The sequence below is a fragment of the Myotis brandtii genome, unplaced genomic scaffold, assembly GCF_000412655.1.
Source record: "Myotis brandtii unplaced genomic scaffold, ASM41265v1 scaffold295, whole genome shotgun sequence".
Lineage (NCBI taxonomy): Eukaryota > Metazoa > Chordata > Mammalia > Chiroptera > Vespertilionidae > Myotis > Myotis brandtii.
In genome coordinates this window covers 2,519-25,522 of record NW_005361283.1, presented here as the reverse complement: position 1 = coordinate 25,522, position 23,004 = coordinate 2,519, and the positions used below count along the sequence as shown (strand labels likewise).

Here is a 23,004-nt window from a genome sequence, read left to right as displayed (position 1 = left end):
GAGCCTCTCCCAACTCGACTCTGGCAGCGGGCAGTGGCGCAGGCACAGCGGGCCCGGATGACTGCGAGCGTTGCAGCACCTGCCCCAGCTTGGGCTCCTCCCTGGCAGCCTGCGGGGATCAGGCCTAAATTGGCAGTCGGACATCCCCCAAGGGGTCCCAGATTACGAGAAGGTGCAGCCCAGGCTGAGGAACTCCTGCCCCTCCTCTCCCCCCCTCCTCTGTGCATGAATCCATGCACTGGGCCTCTAGTTTATATATAATATACCTGTTTAATATTCATATATTAAACCATAGACCAGTGATGGTGAACCTATGACACACGTATCAGAGGTGACACGCAAACTCCTTTTTTTGGTTGATTTTTTCTTTCTTAAATGGCATTTAAATATATAAAATAAATATCAAAAATTTGTTTTACTATGGTTGCAAATATCAAAAAATTTCTATATGTGACAGGGCACCAGAGTTAAGTTAGGGTTTTTCAAAATGCTGACACGCCGAGCTCAAAAGGTTCGCCATCACTGGGCTAGTCAGTTGTTTTCAGAGTACTCTTTATTAGATAAAAAATGGCTGACATTGTGAGCGTTGTTAGCACACTCCCCAAGCTGTTTGCATTTGTTTAAGATGCACTGGGTATGTAGTGTTAATAATTAGTAACACTTCACTTACTTTGAAATTAAAACTTCTTAATAAGGTATGTTTTTGTTTGTAAGGGGAGAAGACTAGATAAGATTAGGTACTGGCTATTTTGAAGGAAACTTATAAGTTTCTGAGATTTGTGACTAATAAATGCACGGTGCACTGGAAAAAAGTGGTCATAAATTCTGTGGCCCCAATGAAATCAGTGACCTAAATCTCTATTGTGGAATGTGGCCCAAATGTTAACCAGCAGGACTGCCTCGAGTTGGATAAAAGCTGCTGCTACTAGAGAAGCAGCCAGATAAGCGAGAAGACTCCGCTCTGCCTGGGCCTCCTAGAATGTCATGTGTGTCCAGGCGAGAGCTGAAGATTCTTATCACCTTCAGTTGTCTCACTTAGAAAAGTGTGACATTCAACTTGTCTTTCCTGTCGATGTAACTGGGAGAATGTTTGTTAAAAACATCTCAGGTGTGGAAATTTAAATAGAATTACATTTTGCTTGGCAAAGTGAAGTATAGGCACGATTTTAGGTATTTTGTATCTTTAGATTTTATATTTCATGGAAGTGTTGTAAATCACATGTTTGTAGAGACTAAAGAAATTTATAAGGAACAACTTTTTCCATACCCAATGCTTGAAATGCTATGATTATCTTTTGTTAAGTCACATGAGATTTTAATGTGTTCATCTCTATACAAAATTCATCCATTGCACTGTTTACTGATAGCATTTGGTTAGTTTTTAGTTGGGGCTATTATGCATAAAATAAAATGGAGATTCTTGTACATGTCTTTTGGTGAACCTCTGATTGATTAATATGCCAGTTTGGGGTATAAATGTCATTTTGGAAAATGAGAAAAGGGGTAACAAGATCTTAGATTTCAAAAGTCAAAATGAGTGATTTATAGGTAGTTGAGGAAGAGTGGAACAAACGTGGAGGGCAAATTCCTACCAGGTGACCAGCAACAGTGGGACGCGCGTGCTCAGCTCCCAGGCCTGCCTGTGCCTTCCCGCCCCCATCCTCCGTTGATTTAGTCTCGTGCAGACGCCAAGCCTCCTCCGTGGAGCAGGCCTCTCCATCTGCATCTCTTATGCAGAGAAGGAAGGGGTCAAAGCCTCTGTCTGCGTCTGTGTTGCCCAGGGACCAGTTTAAAATCACTATCCCAGAAGGCACCGTCCCCTTCAGAATATACAGTCTCATTGAGAGGAACAGTTAGCAATCTGATACTCAACCAGTTAAGAATTTTAAAGAGTTTATTCCAAATAAGATATTTCATCAGTACTGTACTTATTTATTATTATAGCAATTGTTTATATTCTAAACATTTTACTTTAAGTATTGATTGTTTTTTCAGCCAAAATTTAATGTTAAATCCTGGAAAAAAATTGCTTCTTTCAGGGCTGATCCCTTGTCCAACATGGTTCTAACCTTCAGCACCAAAGAAGATGCAATGGCCTTCGCAGAAAAAAATGGTATGTTGGGTCTGTTTTTGTTTGACTTTAACAAGTAAAAGGAAGATATGAGTTTATGTTCTTAACATTAATCAAAACCAGTCAGGAATATAGAATTTGAGTAGAAAGAAATTTTTCAATGTTATCTAATCCACTGGATTTAAGAATTTTACAGCAGGAGGACACCCCCTTCCAAAAAAAAGAAAAAAATATAACACGGAATGCCCACAAAACATGGGAAAGCCAAACTGCTCTCATCTGAAGTAGAGGCAGGGAATGAACTGTGTCTGACTCCTGCCCTGCTGATGAGTCCCTGCAAAATCTCTGACGTCTGGTGTTCCATTCTAACTGAACCTTTCAGTGTGACACCTCTTGATGATTTCCTTTCTTACTTTGAGCCAGAATCCCATGTCTCTTACTCCACGTAATAGCTCTTCAGTTATTTCAAAATAGTTATCATTGTCATATTCCCTCTCGATCATCTCTGATTGCATCATTTTATAACGTTAGTCTAAGACAGTAATGTCCAAGGCCTCTCACTCGCTCATCCACCCACCCACCCAGCACAACTCCCAGTCCTCTACAGTCTGTGTGTGGTCAGTGCTGTCTATCTTTTATACTGTATTTTCACTGCACCTTTTCTGTGTGTAGATACACAATACCCTTGAGTTACAGCTGCCAACAGTATCCAGTATAATAACGTGCTGAACAGGAGCAATAGGCTGTACATGCCGCCAAGGTGTGCAGTGGGCCGCACCATCCAGGTCTGTGTAGATGCCTCTGGGATGTTCACACAGTGAGGAAATCACTTCACAATGACACATCTCTCAGAAAGAATCCCTCCCCAGCGTTAAGCGGCTCATGGTGTATGTTGATCTTGCTATCAAGAAAATACAAAATGTCTTTTTGTTTTCCTCATTTTCTGATGATGCCAGGTTAGGGCACATGCCCAGAGGTATGTTGATCTTGCTATCAAGAAAATACAAAATGTCTTTTTGTTTTCCTCATTTTCTGTTGTTAAGCTATGCAACACAGTAGTGAAAAGAGGCTTTGGAGTTAGGCCAGTATGAATTCTAATCCTAATTGTGCCACTTCGAAGCTACACGATTTTGAATTAATTTCATGTTGAAATAGCAGTTTTATTTCATGGTGTACCTAGTCCAGTACACAATAAACACTGGGTAATGCTCTCTGCTGTTGGTCTCTTTAGGATTGAAATGCACTACTATATACTTGTACCTAATGCATTCTGTTGTTCTAGTTGGTCAGGTTGAATTTAATCTAATTTAGTTATCTATGTGAATGAAATAATACCTATTTAAGCAGTCTACTATAAGGGAGTATATATATATATACTATAAGGGAGTGTGTGTGTGTGTGTGTGAGTGTGTGTATGAAAGGCTAATATGCTAAGTGTCTGACCATCTGGGTAATGACGTCACATAGCAATGCCCGGCTTCCTCCCCCTAGCAACTAGCCTCCTTGCAGTTTCGTCAGCCCAGGAACACAACTTGTTTTATAGCCAGGTGGAAATACTTTACACTTTAACCAAATGTCTGTGAAGCGTTTTCCATGCCTCATCTCATTTGATCCTCACAGAAGTCCTGGAGTAGGAAGATAGGAGACTCGGTGAAATCCTATTTTCTTTTTTCATTAGCCAGAAAACGGAGACTTAGAAAGCTTAGAAACTTGACCCAACTGAAAAGAAGTAAGAAATGGTGGACCTTGAAAATGACTTCAGGTTTTCTCACTGTGCAGAATATAGTCAAACACTGCTGCAGTTAAATATTTTACCCTTTGTTCTCCCTGCGTGATCTATAATAATAATCTGCTTTGTATTGATATTTACTGCTGTGTTGCTGACAATTACCTGAAAGAGAAATTGGGGTGCTTCACTGGGCTGGAAAAAGTTTAGCTAAATCACAAAGCAGGTCTGATTAAGCAAGTTTGTTCTATATCTATAAAAGGCTAAGTTGACTCGTGCATGTGCAATACATATAAAGCTCTCGCTGGCACCAATCACGTGTGTTCCCAAATATCATTGTCTATTGTGACTTTGGTTGACACTTCTATTATAGAGAAAGGGTGAATAGCGATATAAAATATATCTTCTAATTAATTTTCTTTCAATGTGCATGAATTTGTGCACCAGGCCACTAGTATAAGTATAAAAGATATCAGTGTTATCTAACATATTTGACGTGTAAATGTGAAAGAACTACGCAAGTTATTTATATTTGCTTTTCACCCCAAGTTAGTATTATTTACTTATGACCAGGAGTCTGAAGCCACACTGCCTGGGTGTGAATCCATATTGGGTTTCTTACTATTTGTAGACCTTGTGTTTCCATTTTCTCCTGTGCACAGTGGGAATTGTGAGGATTGAATGTGTTAAGTAAAAGTAAAGTGCTTAGAACATAGTTAAGTAGCTATATAATAGTACATACATTTATCCTATTAGTAGTAGACTTATAAAAACTTTTAAAAAATCACATAAGTATAATTCATGATTAACAAATTTTTTTGGCAATTTTGACAATTTTTAATGGCATAATTGTTCTCAAAGTGGTCCTAGTCTTTAAAATATCATTTTGATTTAAAATGAACATTGCTCTCTTTATTAAGCTGTTGTTGGGGAGAAAAAAATTTTTATCTACCTATCTAGGTTCCAATAATAAAATTAACATAAGAAAGATTGACAGGAGGAAAAAGATTTAAACATTATGTACAGGGGTCCATAAGAATGTGAGACCCAAGGGCAGGTCATGCAGTTGAGGTTTCTGTGCCGCCCTGAGCTGAGGAGTGGGAGAGGGCCTGGGCTTCAGGGGGAGGAGGGTAGTTCACAGGACACTAAGAGCAGGTGTCTGCCCTGCCCTGCAGGTGGGTGATTCAGATGAAAGTCGCTTCCGGTAATCGCTGTCTTTCCGGGCTCAGCCACCTACCTTAAGGAGGCTAAGGGGGTTTCTGTCTCTGCTGGGCAGGATGGCCTTCAGCTCAGAATGACCCCAGGACCAGGTGGCACATCGGGGGCCATGTTCATGTCCCTTCACTGACTAGAGCTCATCCAAAGCGGTTCTGCTGATGCTCATCCTACTTGTAGCAAGTCATCCTTTGAGGTCTGTAATGTGAGTTTAATAACAGGACATCTAGTAAACGGTTACATCTCTCTTAATGTCTCTCTGAGGGGTCGCAAGGGCACATGTGAATTGCAGGTGTGAACTAGCCACTGCTGCTTTTGAAATCAGGTGCTTTTCCAATCTGATGTGTGTCTCCCCAGGAAAGAAAATTGGGGAGCAGCCAATAGACAGAATAACTTGAAAAAGCATAATGGATAGTACCTTATAAAACTCCAGGCTCACAGTGGATCAGGAATTGAACAAGGCAGCAGGATTTATATCTGTCTTAGTCACTGCTTTTCCCAAAACCTACATAATGGATACTTGTTATCTGGTGAAATTACTGACTTTCTAAAATGTATTTCTCTACTCAAGAATTTGAAGCCACTCTTATCTCTTGGGAAAGTCCTCGATGGTTATTTCACCATTGAATTCACTATAGTACTTGTGTTCTGCCGCATTTAACATTTAGCAATATATATCTTAAGTAGGTAAGTTCTGTTTCTCTAGCTATTATGGCAGTAACTCTAAACAAACACCGTGAATGGTACAGCATCATGGGTGAAGAATCTTTTTCAAATTGCCTAGCAACCTCTCCATTCTGATTTGCCCTCTTGTTTAAGTGGCTAATGGGGGGACATGTAAATGGGTCTCTGCTCCCCTCACACCTCACATCGTTTTGTTAATTAACTAACAAGATCACAGACCCTTAAGTGGGTGAGCAAATGTTATCTGAATGCAGACATATTTGTTCATCTGTGCATTGTCTATGATTGCTTTTCCGCTATAATAGTAGAATTAAATCATTGTACTAGAGACCATATGGTCCCCAAAGTCTACAAATACTTTCTATTTGGTTATTTACAGAAAATATTTACTGACCCCTGGTCTGACTGTTACGTAACACGCCTCAGTACTAAGAACTTTTCTTCTCTGACATTTATATAAATCCAAAAATGCTCTTTTTTCAAACATCTTGAAGGGTCTATGCTTACTAGACCAACTCGGCTGATTGTTCAGAGTTCTTCACAACATAAGCAGTAACTTGTCCCCAAAGCACTAACGAGCTTTATCTCACTTTGCCCCAGATCTGCTTCCCTCCACCTGTAGCCTCACGTTTCCCTCCTCAGCCTGTCCCTGCCCGTGACCGCCAGCTCAGTCTTCAGATACATTGTGTGATCGCCTTCCTGACCCTTTTCTTATCCCCTTCCCCACCCTCCCTGGGTGCGCGCTCTCCTGAGTCTAGCCTCCTCAGTAACCTGTTCCTTTCTTACAGCTGGTAGTGTGGTTTTGTACTTTACATATTGGCATTATATTCCGTAAGGCATGGTGAGCCCCTGTGGTAGGCCGGCAGTGGTGGCTCGGCTCTGGGATCAGTCGTTAAGGGCGGCATAGTGCTAGTGCTCAGCTGGAATATTTTATCCTGCCGACTGGATTATAAGCACTGCCAGGGAAACACCCCGTCTGGCCCATCTTTGTCTTTTAATGTGCTCAGTAAATATTAGTGATGTCATAAATTATTCTCCGGATCATGTTTTAAGATTTTGTACAAGGTACTTCAATTTGGCTACTTGTTATATCTTTTAGAAGAACTGTTAATTCCCTCTAGTTAGAAATCTGAGAAAAGAAAATTGTAGGAGAATCATTAGCAATTTCTTATAGGTTAGTGTGTTTGTAAAATACAACCACAGAGTTTTTCTGTTAAAATTAATTTGTAATTTTAGTAATTTGAGTGTATTAAGGGTTCTCACCCTGAAGTATATTTCAGTGTACTTACTAGTGAGCTGATCATTTTATAACTTTAGAGTTGTTTCCAACCTGTTATTTGTTCCAAACTCTTGGAAGTATACTAAAACCTGGGAGTTAATACAGCAAGACCAAAATCAGTCACCTCGCCTAGCATAGGGCCACGTTTCTAGATTTCTAGCACAATGTTTTTTCTGTGATACTGTGGGGCTGGTCGATCTTCAGAATTAATTGTGTAGATCTCTACTGTCCAAAATGGTAGCCACATGTGACTGGGTAGCACTTGGAATATGACTAGTTTTAATTGAGATGTAAAATTCATACTGGGTTGCAAAGATTTAGTATTAAAAAGCATATAAGATATCGAATAATTTTTATATTGATTACATAATAAATGATAATATTTTGGATATATATTGGGTTAGGAAAGTATATTAAAGTTAATTTTACCTGTTTCTTTTTAGTCATTTTTTAATATGGCTACTAGAAAAGTTTAAATTATATGTGTGGACAGCACTGATCTAGAGTATTTAGCAATATACAAGGATATACATTACTAGTATATGTACATTCTAAATATTTCATTAATATATAATCTTTGGTGAATATAATAGGAAAATCTATTCAACCTAGAAAAATCTACATTTTATACTAAAGAAGTAGATGTATTCTTCAGGCACCAGTATGAATCAAAGTGGAAACTCATAATAATGAAATAAAAGACTTAAAGTGGCTATTTAGTTAACGTTAATAATGGATTTCAGAAGTCAGATGTGTGAGTTCATAAGAATAATGCAGTGTAAGTCATTCAAAAAATATATGGACAGAATATCTGCAAACAATCATTTAAGCCTATTTTCAAAGAAGACAGTGAATGTCATCTAATTTATAAAAATGGATGAACATAATTTTTTAAATATATATTTTTTATTGATTTTAGAAAGAGGAAGGGAGAGGAATAGAGATATAGAAACATTAATGATGAGAGAGAATAATTGATATGCTGCCTCTTGCACATTCCCCACTGGGGCATGTTCCCTGACTGGGAATATGTTCCCTGACTGGGAATGGAACTGTGACCTCCTCACCACTGGGCCACACTGGCCGGGCAACATAATCTTTATAGAAAAAAAAAAAAACCCTTGAGATATGACATAGTAATCCTGAGACATAATATACCATAAATATGCCAAACATACAGGGTGGATATTCCAAAAATATATCAAGAATACCAAGAAAAGAAATTAACTACGTGTGGAGTAGATCCTAAATACCTATATATTATTAAAACTCTATAAACTCTCCCCAGTCAGAATGGCTATTATCAAAAAGTCAACAAATAACATGTGTTGGTAGGACTGCAAATTGGTGCATCCAGTATGGAAAGCAGTATGGAGAGCCCTCAAAAAACTACGTCTGCTCTACCTCTGAGCATTTATCCAAAGAAAAGGAAAGCACTGATTCAAAAAGATGTACGCACCCTGCACTCGTTGCAGCGCTTTTATAACAGGCAAGGTATGGAAGTAGCCCAGGTGCCCATCGATAGATGAATGGATAATGAAGATGGAATATTATGCAGCAATAAAAGAAAATGAAATCTTACCATTTGAGACAACATGGATGGACCTAGAGGATATTACGCTAAGTGAAATAAGTCAGACCGAGAAAGACAATTATCTGTTTCACTTGTGTGTGGAATCTTGGGGAAACAAAGCAAAACAAATGAACAGAAACAGACTCATAGAGACCAAAAGGATGGCTGCCAGAGTGGAGGGGATGAGGAAAGGGTGGGAGAGGTGAAGGGAATGTAGTCGATAATATTGTGATAAGTCTGCATGGTGACAGGGTTACTAGACTTAGTGGGGTGATCACATTGTAGGGTATAAAAATTTTAAATCATAATGTTGTACATTCGAAACTAATACAACTAATGTAATGTTGTATACTAACTATACTTAAATAAAAATTACAACTAAAAATAAAACTCCATCGACAAGTGATATTTATTCCCCTATTGACATATACTGGCCTACAAGATACGTGATCCAAACTGAAGGAGTAAAGATGCAGCCACGTTAATGTTTTTTAAAATCACTGAAGTTGTGACTATATTGTGACTGATAGCTATAGTGTTGTCTGATGCCAGGAGAGCAGCGCCGGGCTCTGGTGTGAAACCTCCTGGGCAGGAAGGGCACGGCCAGCTCCCTGCACTCGGCACAGAGCACACAGCGTCCGAGACGCTCGTGCTAGCATGTCCCCCACAGATTAGCCTCGGACGGCTGGCTTCTCCTCTGACCGGAAGCTCTTCCTTCCCGTGCAGCTCATCCAGTCAGGTGTCCAGTTACCTAGGCCAGTGGACGGCAAACCGCAGCTCGCGAGCCACATGCAGCTCTTTGGCCCCTTGAGTGTGGCCCTTCCACAAAATACCGGCTCTTCCACAAAATACCGACTTCTGTGCATGGGCCACGAAGTTTCAATCGCACTACGTGCACGCCCGCACGTGGTATTTTGTAGAAGAGCCACACTGAAGGGGCCAAAGAGCCGCATGTGGCTCGCGAGCCGCGGTTTGCCAACCACGGAGTCCTACGCACTTCCCGCACCGCCTGCTTAGCAGCTCGGCAGGAGACACCTGTGCGCTTTCTCCAGCGCCCTCGGGGAGTCCCAGATACTCGGAATGTTTCATTTTATTTTACATTGAGGATGAGATTTGGGGGAGACAGAAGATTGTCAGTAGATTGAATACTTAGGCTAGGAATAGGGCCATGGGTCTCCAAGAAATAGTGTTAGGCTACTCACTTCAAAGTGACAATAAAACCGACATATAAACATAGAAGGTATTGTGACTGTTAAGAAGCTGAACTCTTTTTTTAAATTGATTTGTGAGAGAGAGAAACATTGATTTGTTGTTCCACTTATTTATGCATTCATTGGTTGATTCTTGTATGTGCCCTGACCAGGGATTGAACCTGCAATCTTGGCGTATGGGGACGACACTCGAACCAACTGAGCTCCCAGGCCAGGGCAGAGCCTGAACTCTCACACAAGTCATCAGGGACTTAAAAAGTTAGCACGTAAGGTTATCCTGATAATTCACAGAACCTTTGCAATCCAGGCAGAGTAGACAAAAAGAATAGCCCTTCACATTGTAGTTGAAGGCAGGAGACAGTAAAGTAGTAAACAAGCCCATCAGAATCGAGCCAATTTTGCTAAAATTTTTACATAATTCATAGCTTTTCACACTTTTAACTTCCTATAATCTAAGACAAAAAGTTTCCTTTTTGCAACTTTCTATATCCATTCAGGTCTTGTCCTGAGTGTTCCTCTTTCTGGAGCAGTCACTTCACGGCCTTACTGACTATTTCTCCCTTGTAAACAAAACACATTCCATGACCTCACATGCAGAGTTATACACCATTGCTCTGCTGCTCCAGATAGTTGCATTTATAGATTAGTTAGGAAATGCAGACTTATGAAACCCACAGGGCCATGCTGTAGAACTGATTTCTCAGTGAGTACAGATTCTTCATTTACTGGAGCTCAAGTAGACAGAAAAGATGAACAAACCCGATGTTCTGTTTTCTTCTCACCCAACAGAGAATGAATCTTTAAAACCATTAATCTATTGAAAGGAATCATCAAATGATCAGACTGTAAAACCAATTCCCAAGAGTAGGAGAGAGCAAAATTCAAGTTAGAAAAACAGAGATCAGTAAAGTTCTCCTGTGCTCACCTCCCAAAGCCAGAGAAGACGGGCCTGGGCTTAAACGGGGCCCCGCACTGGTGAGGGCGGCCTGGCGCTGGCCGGAGACTACGGGGCATCTCCACAGAACCGCCAACTCTGTTAACAAAGAATGTTCCCCGAGATAAAACCACGACTAACACAGAGAGAAATGAGCATGTGCTGAAGAATTTATTTACTCATGAAAAGGGGAGCCAGACAGATGCTAGTCTAGCCGGTTCAAAGGAGAAGTCAGCACTCAGATTTATATAGACTTAAAGAATGTTTAGATGAATCGCAAATGAAAACGCAGCTGCTTTTAAGGGCGTGGGGAGGGGAGAGTTGCCTGACAGCACAGAATCTGTAGGTCTATCAGTTAGAGTTATTCCTGTTACTCATAGTGGCTGTATCCTGCACGTCACCATGAACTCCATTAGCGCAGACCGAAACACTGCTCCTGCGAAAATACAGGCTTACGTGCCTGGGAGCCTCGGATCACAATATTTTGTCAAACAATCAATACATTGTTTTCACGTGTTTCTGTTTAAGAGCGTATTGTTGACTCAGACATTGAACTTGTGGCCAACAGCCTGTCACTCACGCCCAGTGAAGCATCTCCGACGCGGGCTCGTCTCAGCCGCCCGCACTTGGGCTGAGAAAGCACTCGGGGGGGCAGTTGAAACGGCGGCACAGAAATGAGAGGCCGTGCGAGGACACTTGTCGCCGTGTGAGGGTGACCCAGGCAGAGCATGACCTTGCCTGACCTCAGCTGGGGGTGTGTGTGGGGTGACAGGTGTGTCACTGCCCTGTACCTGCCGAACGGCCAGGGAAGCACGGTCAGTACTGGGCTTGCAGGGCAGTTCTGGTGAGAAGGGGACCCAGCACCCGCTCTGCGACCAGGGGAGACAACCGAGAGGCCGGGCACGCTGAGCTCAGCAGGCGTGAGGCCGTGCCTCATCCCATGACTCCCAGCACCGTCTGGCCAGGGAAACGTCCGGCTCGGCTGTCAGGCTCCAGGGAGAGGGGAGTCTGAGGCCCTCCGCTGGGAGCCTGAGTAACTGCCTCGGGGGACAGGGTCCCCACGTGCTAGGGAGTCCCGGGGTCTGGGTTACCAAGGTTCTGGGGACCCACGCACACACCGCCCCCAGACCAGGCTCTGAGAGGGAGTTTTGGACATCGTGTTGCTGTATAGTTTTTTCTCTAGAAAAGTGTGTTCAAATTTCTGTTGACTGAGTTTCAGCTGTACTTTTGGAGCACAAACCAGTTTGTTTTTGTGGCAAATCCCTGATTGGAAGTAAGAGGAACAATACTGTGTCGCAGCCATACTGGGGAAGAGTGAGCGTCAGGCAGGCCGTGCCTCACACCCGAGGCCCGCACTTCTTTTGAGGGTACAGCTGTGGCAGGTGGGGGAGGTTACTAACCTCATATTTCTGGTGCCGCCATTTTCACCTTATTGGCTTGTTTAAATCATTTCATATAATTTTCATGGAGAAAACAGTTTTGCCAGTGAATGCAGAACACACATTTCTCCTCCATTGTGTTTTCTAAGAAGATCTAAGATACTTTCCAATTATTCTGCACCTCACCCTCCACCACCCCAAATACTAGATACGTGGGGATTTTAGAGTGAAATTCCTGAAAAGCCGTTGTTCTCCAACTCCCCCCCTTAAATTACAGTTTAAGTTGATGCTGCTTCACCCGAGCATATGTGCGCACCCAGCCTGGCGAGGAGGCTTGAACCCTCCCAGGTGCCCACATAGCTCCCTTGGTTCCCGAGTCTTTGCTGTCCTGCCCCCCGGCCTGTCAGCAGCGATGCCAGGTCTGCCGCTTGTGCCAGACCAGGCAGTGCTGTGCTGGGTACACAGATGGGCGGTAGGAAAATCACTGAGCTGCTCACTTCCGAGCTGAAGTCGGGTTTGGGGTTCGGTTATTAGAGGAGAGAGACCTTTCGCAGGCCTGGGACCAGGGTACTAGAGGTAACGTATTTCACAAGTACTAGAAGCGCTGATGGATGTTTCTCTGTATTTCTGTGTTACTGAACCAAATATAACGTGGGTTCTGCAAATGAAAATGAATGGAATTAATTTCCCTTTTCTGTCTCATGCCTCATACGTGGAATTCACAAGCTAATTGTTGTGGTCTGGTTTATTCAGAGGTTTTTGTTGGCGTTTGAAAAGAATACACCAACATTCCTGTCATAGGAAGTAGAAAATGCCCGAGGGCTGGGCCCTGCGCTGCGCTGCGCTGCGGGGAGGAGAGGCTGGTGCGCAGTGTCCCAGGGAACAGCACGCAGACTGGGCGCCGCTGGGTTTGTAGGAGCCTCTTCAGAGTGTAGATGGCTTCACCTCCAGTCCCGCTCAGAAAATCAAGTTTGAGTTATTTCTTTTAAACACCCTTATTTTAGGGTAGAAAAGAAATTCTCACAGAAACTTAAACATTTCACAAATAAAATTCCATTCTAACATTTCTGCATGACATTTCATGCAAGTTGTATTATGTTTTTTTCTTTTTGAAAAAAATACATTTTTATTGATTTCAGAGAGGAAGGAAGAGGGAGAGAGAGATAGAGAGACATCAATGATGAGAGAATCATTGATCTGTTGCCTCCGGCATGCCCCTCCTGGGGATCGAGCCCGCAACCCGGGTATGTGCCCTTGACCAGATTTGAACCCAGGATCCTTCAGTCCGCAGGCCAGTGCTCTATCCACTGAGCCAAGCCAGCCGGGGATGTTCTTTCTTTTTAAGAACAGGTTTCAAATGGGAAGTAGGAGAGCTCAGCACAGTTTGTGTAGCGTCCCTTTCAGTACAAGCGTGTCATGTCTTTTCCAGTGGCTGAGCCCACTGCTCGCTCCAGAAGCCTTCGTGTTCCCCAGTGGTGCAGAGCGCAGCCTGGGAGAGGCTGGCTGTGGAGTGTGGTGGGACCAGCACTCTGTTCATCTGGGCACTGGGAGGTAGACCCTTTGGTCAGGTTCCTGTCAGAGCTCAGAAGAGAGCAACGGGAGATGGATGGAGACGGTGACTTGAGTTGTTAATCATCCTCATCCCCTGTGCAGCGTGGGGACCACAGTTGTTCCAAGGAAAATGTGAGGGAAGGACCCTCCCCGCCCATCCCCCATGTGGCTGTGGCGTGGCCTGTGGAGAAGGCAGGTCTCCTCCATTGTCTCTGCCTGTTCTCCCGGCGCTCACCACCACCTCCCAGGCCCTGGAATGACGTGTGTACCGTTGTCACCGGCAGCAGCGCTGTAGGCTGGCCCAGTCCCGAGAGCCAGCAGTCCGCAGCCCTAGGAGAACACCGCGCCAGTGGCTCTCTGGGGACCAGCCCGCCGCTCCCAGCAGGCACCTCACAGCATCTGGCTCATGAACAGAGCAGGGCGCAGAGCTGGGGCCGCCTTCTCATCAGTAAACACAGTCCTTCTCCCTGGGGCTTGGCAGGCTGTTGGCCGCCTAAACCAGAAAGTGACCGTCGGGTATGTTTTGCATATAATACCCGTTCCTCTCATTCCTTCAGCTCCTCTCACAGCGCCCTTGTGGGGCAGGAGCGTGTGTGTTGGGAGGCAGACTGGGACAGAGGGCACAGGCCCTCTCACACACCATTTGGAAGAAAAGAATACAGAGCAAGGAGAAATTGAGTTCTGAGTTACACCTTTAATTTAAGAGCTGGTAAGTCATCCTCAGACAATATTTTGAATCCTGTTGTCACAGGAACAAATTGCTAAGCAGGTATTTATATTTCAGATGTGTTGACATGTGCTCCTGATGATAAATGACCTTGAATTTATGAGCATTCGCTTCTGCTCACAGCGTTCTTCGGCACACTGCTGAATTCTGTTCCTGTGAGTCTGTTTTTTGTTTCCTAGGATGGAGCTACGACGTTGAAGAGAAGAAGGTTCCGAAACCCAAGTCCAAGTCTTACGGTGCCAACTTTTCTTGGAACAAAAGAACAAGAGTGTCCACAAAATAGATGGGCCTGCCCATCTCCGCTTGACTGTGAATGAAGTCAGCCGGGCAGTATTTACAGTCCATGCTGCCACTTCTCTTACTCTCCGAATAAAGTTTCCCTTTAAACTGCAGGTGCATTTTGTGGAGTTTATTTTTAAGCTCAAATGGAACATGTTATAATTTTTTAATATAGAGACATTGAGATGATTATACCTCTAGGAAATTTCAGTACTTAAAGTCTATTAAAAAGGAGTGCTTGAAATTAGCTGCAACATTGAGGTTTTGCACATGCTTTTTATAGCCATTATCAAGTCAATGGTATTTATGAACTACCAGCCATCATTGTTAAAATGCTGTCTTAGAAAACCTTTTGTTTTATCATGGGTAGAGAAATTCATGATTACATTACAATCTCATAAACCCAAATTTTACTATTGGAGTTCTCTTCTTTAATTAGAATTTTATGTTCTCTAAGCTTCTTTGAACCTGAATCAATCTACAAGAGACACATAAGAAAGAGAAAGGAATCCAAACACGAAACTCTAAGTCATCAATGTGCGAGAGAATAAGAACAGAGAAAAACTATAAAAAACAATCAGAAAACAGTTAATAAAATGGAAATAACTACATACCTATCGATAATTACTGTAAATGTAAATGGACTAAATGTTCCAATGGAAAGACAGGGTGGCTAAATGAATAAATAAAAGACCCATACATATGCTGCCTACAAGAAAGTCGCATCAGATTGAAAGGCACACACAGACTGAAGGTGCGGGGAAGGTATGGAAAAAGATTCATGCACATGTAAACCAAAATAAAGCTGTGGTAGCAACACTCATATCAGACAAAATAGACTTTAAGGCAATGGCTATGACAAGAGGCAAAGAATGGCATTTCATAATAATGAAGGGGTCAATCCAACAAGAAGATAGAACTCTTGTAAACATCTATGCACCCGACATCGGAGCACCTAAACATATAAGCAAATATTGATGGACATGAAGAGATCAACAGTAATATAGTCATAGTGGGGGACTTGAACTCCGTATTGACATCAATGGACAAGTCACCCAGACAGAATTAACAAGGAAACAGTGGCCTAAAGTGATGTATTAAACCAAATAGACTTATTTTTGTGAAGTGCACCTGGAACTCAAGGATAAGAGACTACTGACATCACAAACGGGATTATCAGGAAATACTATGAAAAATTAAATGCAAACAAGTTGGACAACCTGGAAGAAATGGATCAATTCCTAGAAACATACAATCTTCCAAGTCTGACTCAGGAAGAAACAAAGTGTGAACAGACCAATAATTACTAATGAAATTGAAACAGGATTCAGAAACTTCCAACAAATAAAAGCCCTGAACCAGATAGATGGCTTCCCAGGTGAATTTTACCAACATTCAAAGAGTAATTAAAAATGTCAAAAATTTTAAGAGAAGGGAAGGCTCCAGAACTCATTGTATGAGGCCAGCATTACCCTCATATCAAAACCAGACAAAGACACTACAAAAAAGAAAATTATGGGACAATATCCCTGATGAACATAGATACACAAATCTTCAGCAACGTATTAGCAAACCAGGTCCAGCAATACATTAAAAAGATCATACACCATGATCAAGTGGGATTTTTTTCCTGGCATGGAGCGTTGGTACAATATCTGCAAGTCAATTAATGTGATACACATAAATAATGAAGCACATTTGCATAGTTATCACAATTGGCAATTTTCTTAAACATAAGAAAAACCCTTTTTGTACCATTTGTAAGTAAAAATGAATCATTTTTTTTTTAATGGAGAGAAAAATCACTGGTGTCTGAACATCAGTGAGAGCAGTAGCAACAAACATGCCAGTAGGTACTGTCGTCTTCATGCACAGTAAAAAAACAAGCCAATCGATTTGCTCAGAGATGCCTTCGATGACTTTATGGAAACACTAGCTCCGAGTACGGCTTTTGATATGGTGTGTGATGAAATCGGAAACACATTTGCTGCAAAGTGACATGGGAGGGCTGCCTCCAGGAAGTGCCAGCTGTGAGTTGTTTGCTAATCCCCCCCCCCCCCCCCCCCCCCCCCCCCCCAGAAACAATTTTCACTGGAAAGAAAAACTGACAAATTATGGTTACTTAGACTGGTATATTTGGCAAACATTTTCTCAAAAGTGAATGAAGTGAGTTTATCACTTAAAGGAGGGATACAACTAAAATATTTTATCCAAAGACACACTCAGCTTTCAAGTGAAAATGTGAATTTTGGAAAACTTGTCCTAATGCTGTAGGCGTGTTAGTTTCCCAATACTTTTTTAGTTTATTAGTTTCCCAAACATCTTTTAGATGTTTTTAATTTGATTGGTACTGCTCTTGATAAATGTGATTTGGGGGGATATTATATGATGTAGTGTGTTAAAATTTGGAAAATCGGCATAATTCTGTGAACCAATATAGAAATGGCCAACATACGGTGTTACAAAATCATGCATGCATAAAAGATTCAAAGTACAAGATAAATCAATGGATTTTAATGCAAAAGGAAAGTTCATTGATAAGGTTTCTAACCTCACATTGCAACTAAACTTTAAGAAAATGACATATGACCAATCACAATTATTTGAAAATGCTATTAGAAATATCTTTTCCTTTCCCAACTACTTATCTGTACAAGGCTAGATTTTCTTTATGTACTTCAATCAAAATGACATATTATTAAAGGGAATCCTTGTGCAGTGTTGGTGGGAATGTAAATTGGTGTACCACTATGGAAAAGTGTGGAGGTTCTTTGAAAAGTTAAAAATAGAGTTACCACATGATCAAGCAATTCCACTCCTGAGTATTTATCCGAAGAAAATGAAAACACTAATTGGAAAAGATACATGCAGCCCTATATTCATTGCATCATTATTTACAACAGTCAAGATCTGGAAACAAGTGTCCATCAATAGATGAATTAAAGAAAGTGTGGCATATATGTATTCATATATATATATGCCTTAATATTATTCATCCATACAAAAGGAAATCTTGCCATTTGTGACAACATAGGTGGATCTATAAAGTAGTTTACTGTGTTAGGAATCTAGCTTTACTCAATTTCCATTTCTGATATTCTAATAATCTTGATCCTAAGCACCTAGCAATGGAAAAAGAGAGATGTGGCCTTTGTGCTTAAAGATAACCTTTTCATTTGAAGAATCCTTTATTGGCCTCCTCTATTCCTTACCACTCTTCTCTTCATTTTCTTGTTACTGTATTCATTGCCATACCTTTAATTATTACCCGACCACCAACGTCCTTGGCCCGTAGGCTGGGTTCCAGACCCACATTTCCAATGGTCTGCTGTGAATTTTTCAGCTGGGTAGCTCCCTGGCATCTTGCATTCAGTATAACTAGAAATGAATTCATCTTCCCATGCACAGATTTATAAACAGAAAACCAAATCACACCAGAAAATGAATGCTTCATCAAATAAGGTATGTAAAGAATTTTGTTGTGTTTTGTTTTACACAATAATGGAAAACTAGAGAAGTATCTTATTATTTTTTTGGTTTTTACAAATGTCAATTTTGAGTAATATTTCTTTCCAAAATTTCTTCACTTTGCCTTGTTCCACATGGACCATCCTAGTCTTGGTGAAAATGACTGCAGGAATGGAAAATCTGAATTCTAACAACACAATCTTCTCAACCAAGTATCAAAAACTTTACATTTATCTTTTTATCCATCATAAGTCATACCAAATGCTCATTAATCCTGCACACCAGAAAGAATTGCTGTGACATAACACTGAGGTTGTCTTATTGGTAAAGCATCAATTTTCTTGACATATAATTTCCATACGATAAAAAGTACCAATTAAAAATTTTTTTAAATTTCAATTACCATTGACATATAAGTGAAATCCTATGGTATTTGTCTTTTCTGACTTATTTCACATAGTATAATGCCCTTTGGTCCATCCATGTTAACATGTCACAATTGGCAAGATTTCATCCTTTTTAATACTTAATATTCCATTATACAGATGTAGCACTTCTTTATCCATTTGTCTATTGAACACTTGGCTTGCATCTGAATGTTGGCTATCCTATATAATAAAGATGTAATATGCAAATGGTCGTTACACAGTGAAAAGGCAAACAACATTTTACTTTTGTTATGAAAGGGTTTTTGTCTTATAGATTTCCTGAAAGGGTCTCGGGTAACGCCAGGGGTCCATGGGCCACTTGTTTCAAGAACCGCTAGTTACAATGATGCTTGCTCTGCATCTGTCCACATGGGAAGCAGAGTAAAACAGCATGAGTATGGCCCTACCCGGTTTGGCTCAGTGGATAGAGTGTCAGCCTGTGGACTGAAGGGTCCTGGGTTCGATTCTTCTCAAGGGCATGTACCTTGGTTGCAGGTTCCCTAGCCCTGGTCCAGGTGCGTGCAGGAAGCAACCAATCGATGTCTCTCACATCGATGTTTCTCTTCGTCTCTCCCTCTCCCTTCCATTCTCTCTAAAAACCAATGGAAAAATATCCTTGGGTGAGGATTAACACAAAAAAAATTAAAAAATGGAACAAGTATGAAATGTAGGGGACAGATAAATTCTAAGTAAAGGAATTAAAGCACGAATCTGAAGAAGATTGTAGAGTTTTTTCCATGTGATTTGTTTTAATTAGGAAAATGCTCAATTATGAAAGTAGACTGGGATTGTGAGTCCCTGTGTGCTCTGTTTAGATTAAACGGGTATTATTTTGACATCCTGGCTAGCGTGTTGCTCAAGCAGTTAAAGCTGGTTTCAGACCATATGCCATGTGACCACTGCACTCTAAACCCAGTGCATGTTCAGATTCCCCAATGCCACCCTCCGTGTTGTTCTGCAGTTAATGTGGGTGCATTTTAATTTAAACAGAAAGAGGCTTACCCACGGACTTGGCTATTATGAATTAGTAAAGAGACCAGGTCAGCCCTCAAACCCGCTGTCTCACATTCTGGATTTGTGTAATTGCTTCCAAATGTTGTTGTTTATCTCCTTACTCAGGGGGCCCCCACGTGTCTATAAACAGAGTTTGATCTTAAGTTTTGGTGAGACTCAGGTTCAATGTTTTTGGCAAGGCTACATCGTGGCGGTACCGCCGTAACGACTTTCACAAAGCCAGGCAAAGCTCATCTTTCTGGAAGGCTTGAGTGCAGCTCTAACCACAGGCTGGGTTACGCGGATTTGCATTTCCTTCTCCGGGACGTGTACAGCCCCGTCCTGGAGTTGGGAAGTTAGGAAGGAGCCATGAGCAGGTCACCCGTTAGAACGGGAAGGTACCTGCCCCATAGAGATCTAAGCTAATTGGTCTACCCACAGGCACGCAGTGGTGGGGAGAAGTTTCATTAGCAGGTTTGCTTAGCTGCGGCCATTTAAAAAACACACACACACACACACAAATACTGATGTTCAAAATTAGCGTTACTGTTTTCTGTCATCATTGCCCTGCCCAAGTGTCCTAAAACAGTGGTAATTTGCTGATTTTCTACTTCATTGGGGAGTACCTTTCAAGTATCTCTTGGTGGTAGATAAATTGAGAAACCTGAATGTTTATAATTTATTCAGAGTGTTGCAGAAGCACCGAATGAAAATTCTTACCTCTGTTGTGACTTTGGTTCATTGTGGGTGGGTGTCCACAAGGTTCTAAGTTAATGGCCTTAGTTAAAATAAACACAAATCAAAACCAAGACGTGACCCCAGGAAAGGGGGCCAACGGCGTGGGGCCCTCCCAGCAGCATCGGGACCCTGAAAAGCCCACGCGTGTCCTCAGAGGGAACAGCCCCACAGTGAAGAGGCACTCGAGGCCGGCACACCGCACGCACATTGCTAGCCCCGGCGACGTTCGTAAGGAAAACCCAATGGAGTTAGTCATCGGAGGAGGGTTCCGAATGGCCGACCTGAAACCACAGACATTGTTTCTGCTGTAGAGTCTGTGTCTGGCAGTGGTGAGGTGGCAAGTCAGCGCTTTGGAATTTATTATTTATATATATATATTTTATTGATTTTTTTACAGAGAGAAAGGGAGAGGGATAGAGAGTTAGACACATTGATGAGAGAGAAACATCGATCAGCTGCCTCCTGCACACTCCCTACTGAGGATGTGCCCACAACCAAGGTACATGCCCTTGACCGGAATCGAACCTGGGACCCTTCAGTCCGCAGGCCAACACTCTATCCACTGAGCCAAACTGGTTAGGTCTGGAATTTATTATTAACAAGGAAAGCAAGCCCTCCTCTCAGCCTCCGCTTGCTGTCCACCTGTGCCCCGTCAGTGACACCCGTCACCACGAACACTTTTCTCGGTTGATTTGCGAGGCCCCGGCAAACCTTGACCGGGCCCGTGTGGTGCATCTATGCAGGTGAATGTCTGGTGTTTAACTTGAGAGCTGCATTTTGTACGGAAAAAAGAAAGATCTTCATCACACTAATCCCAGATCGACAAGAACCACCGTTCGAGACCGGAAAGGTGCCGGCGTTGTCGCACGCTCACTCTAGCTGGCAGCTCCCCCGAGCTTGGGTCTGGAGCGGAATTCTTCTGCAGAATTTCCCTTCTAGGACCGGAGACCTGCCTCTGTGGCCGCCGTGAGATGCAGCCCAGGCTCCGTCCCAGGACCAGGGGGAGGCGAGCTCTGGCCCCCGGGGCTGTGGGGAGATGGGTGCCTTGGTGGAAACGGAGGGTTTCAGTCTCATTTTGCAAATCTTTGATCTGTATGCATCGGCCACAGACACATGGTTCCCAGGAAAAAGGGAGGTTTTCGGCCCCTGCTTTGCTGACGTTCTTAGTAACCCATGCCGGCTGGAATCGGTGGCAGAAAAAGCTTACGCCAGGAAATGAGAAGAAGTCCCTTTCTGAAAAGTTTGATGTGCTTTTATCTGCATCATCTCACCAGCAGAGTCCAGCACAGAGAGAGAGACAAGGGGCAGGAGGAGCCGGACGCCACGCGGGGCAGGACCAGGCAGCAAACGCTGGGTGGCCACGCATACCACCCGGGCCTCCGTCAGAGGCCGTCCCCACCCGATGGGCACAGGAGGGACATAGGCTCCTGCGGCTCCTGGGATGTGAGGCGCGTCTGTTGAGGACGCAGTTGCAAGCGACGTCCTAAAGGCGAAACTGTCGTGAACATTTCATGGTGACAGCTCTGTGGCTCACGGCCCAGGAAGGAGGCCCCGGTCAGGAGCGGGCGGGCCGCTGAGCTCACTGCAGCCCTCTTGGCCGCCACGCCGTGCCCACCTGAGCCCAATGCCGTGCCCACCTGAGCCCAATATCATGCCCACCTGAGCCCAATGCCGTGCCCACCTGAGCCCAATATCATGCCCACCTGAGCCCAATGCCGTGCCCACCTGAGCCCAATATCATGCCCACCTGAGCCCAATGCCGTGCCCACCTGAGCCCAATATCATGCCCACCTGAGCCCAATGCCGTGCCCACCTGAGCCCAATATCATGCCCACCTGAGCCCAATGCCGTGCCCACCTGAGCCCAATATCATGCCCACCTGAGCCCAATGCCGTGCCCACCTGAGCCCAATATCATGCCCACCTGAGCCCAATGCCGTGCCCACCTGAGCCCAATATCATGCCCACCTGAGCCCAATGCCGTGCCCACCTGAGCCCAATATCATGCCCACCTGAGCCCAATGCCGTGCCCACCTGAGCCCAATATCATGCCCACCTGAGCCCAATGCCGTGCCCACCTGAGCCCAATGTCATGCCCACCTGAGCCCGATGCCGTGCCCACCTGAGCCCAATGTCATGCCCACCTGAGCCCGATGCCGTGCCCACCTGAGCCCAATGTCATGCCCACCTGAGCCCGATGCCGTGCCCACCTGAGCCCAATGTCATGCCCACCTGAGCCCGATGCCGTGCCCACCTGAGCCCAATGTCATGCCCACCTGAGCCCGATGCCGTGCCCACCTGAGCCCAATGTCATGCCCACCTGAGCCCGATGCCGTGCCCACCTGAGCCCGAGTCCCGTCCTGATCTCCTCGGCGGTGAGGAATGACGGGCGTAAAGCAGGGGCTGCGGCTGACACGGAGCCCGGCGTGTGACCGGACAGAGTCCTGAGAGCCAGCGCCTGGGGTGGACAGGGGCAGCCGGAGGGCTCAGGACATGGGAGAGAGGTCAGCATGGCGAGGTCGGGGTTCGCCAGGAGCCCCGCACCGACTGCAAATGGGGGAACGCGAGCTCAAGCTTTACAGGCTCTTTACAGGTAAACACCCTCCTGCATGGAAATGCTCCACGCGGAAGCGCATCTCCACCCGCAGCCCTTACCTGTGGAGCCGAGGCGTCTGATTGGGTCTGTGCCCCAGCTCCCTCGTGGGCTGCGCCCCGGCTCCCTCGTGGTCTCAGCCCCCGCCCCCTCCTG

The 23,004-nt window shown here is 43.7% G+C and overlaps 1 protein-coding gene across 1 annotated transcript in view; it reads left to right on the top strand.

Annotated features, from left to right (window-relative positions):
- NDUFS4 (NADH dehydrogenase (ubiquinone) Fe-S protein 4, 18kDa (NADH-coenzyme Q reductase)) overlaps nt 1-14,742 on the top strand; it is a 32,919-nt gene extending 18,177 nt beyond the window's left edge. Inside the window, exons 3-4 of the mRNA XM_014542275.1 lie at nt 2,040-2,113; nt 14,530-14,742. Coding sequence (XP_014397761.1) covers nt 2,040-2,113; nt 14,530-14,633 — 178 coding nt within the window. The 3' untranslated portion in view covers nt 14,634-14,742. The remainder of the gene's footprint in view (nt 1-2,039; nt 2,114-14,529) is intronic.
- Nucleotides 14,743-23,004: the final 8,262 nt, after the last annotated feature.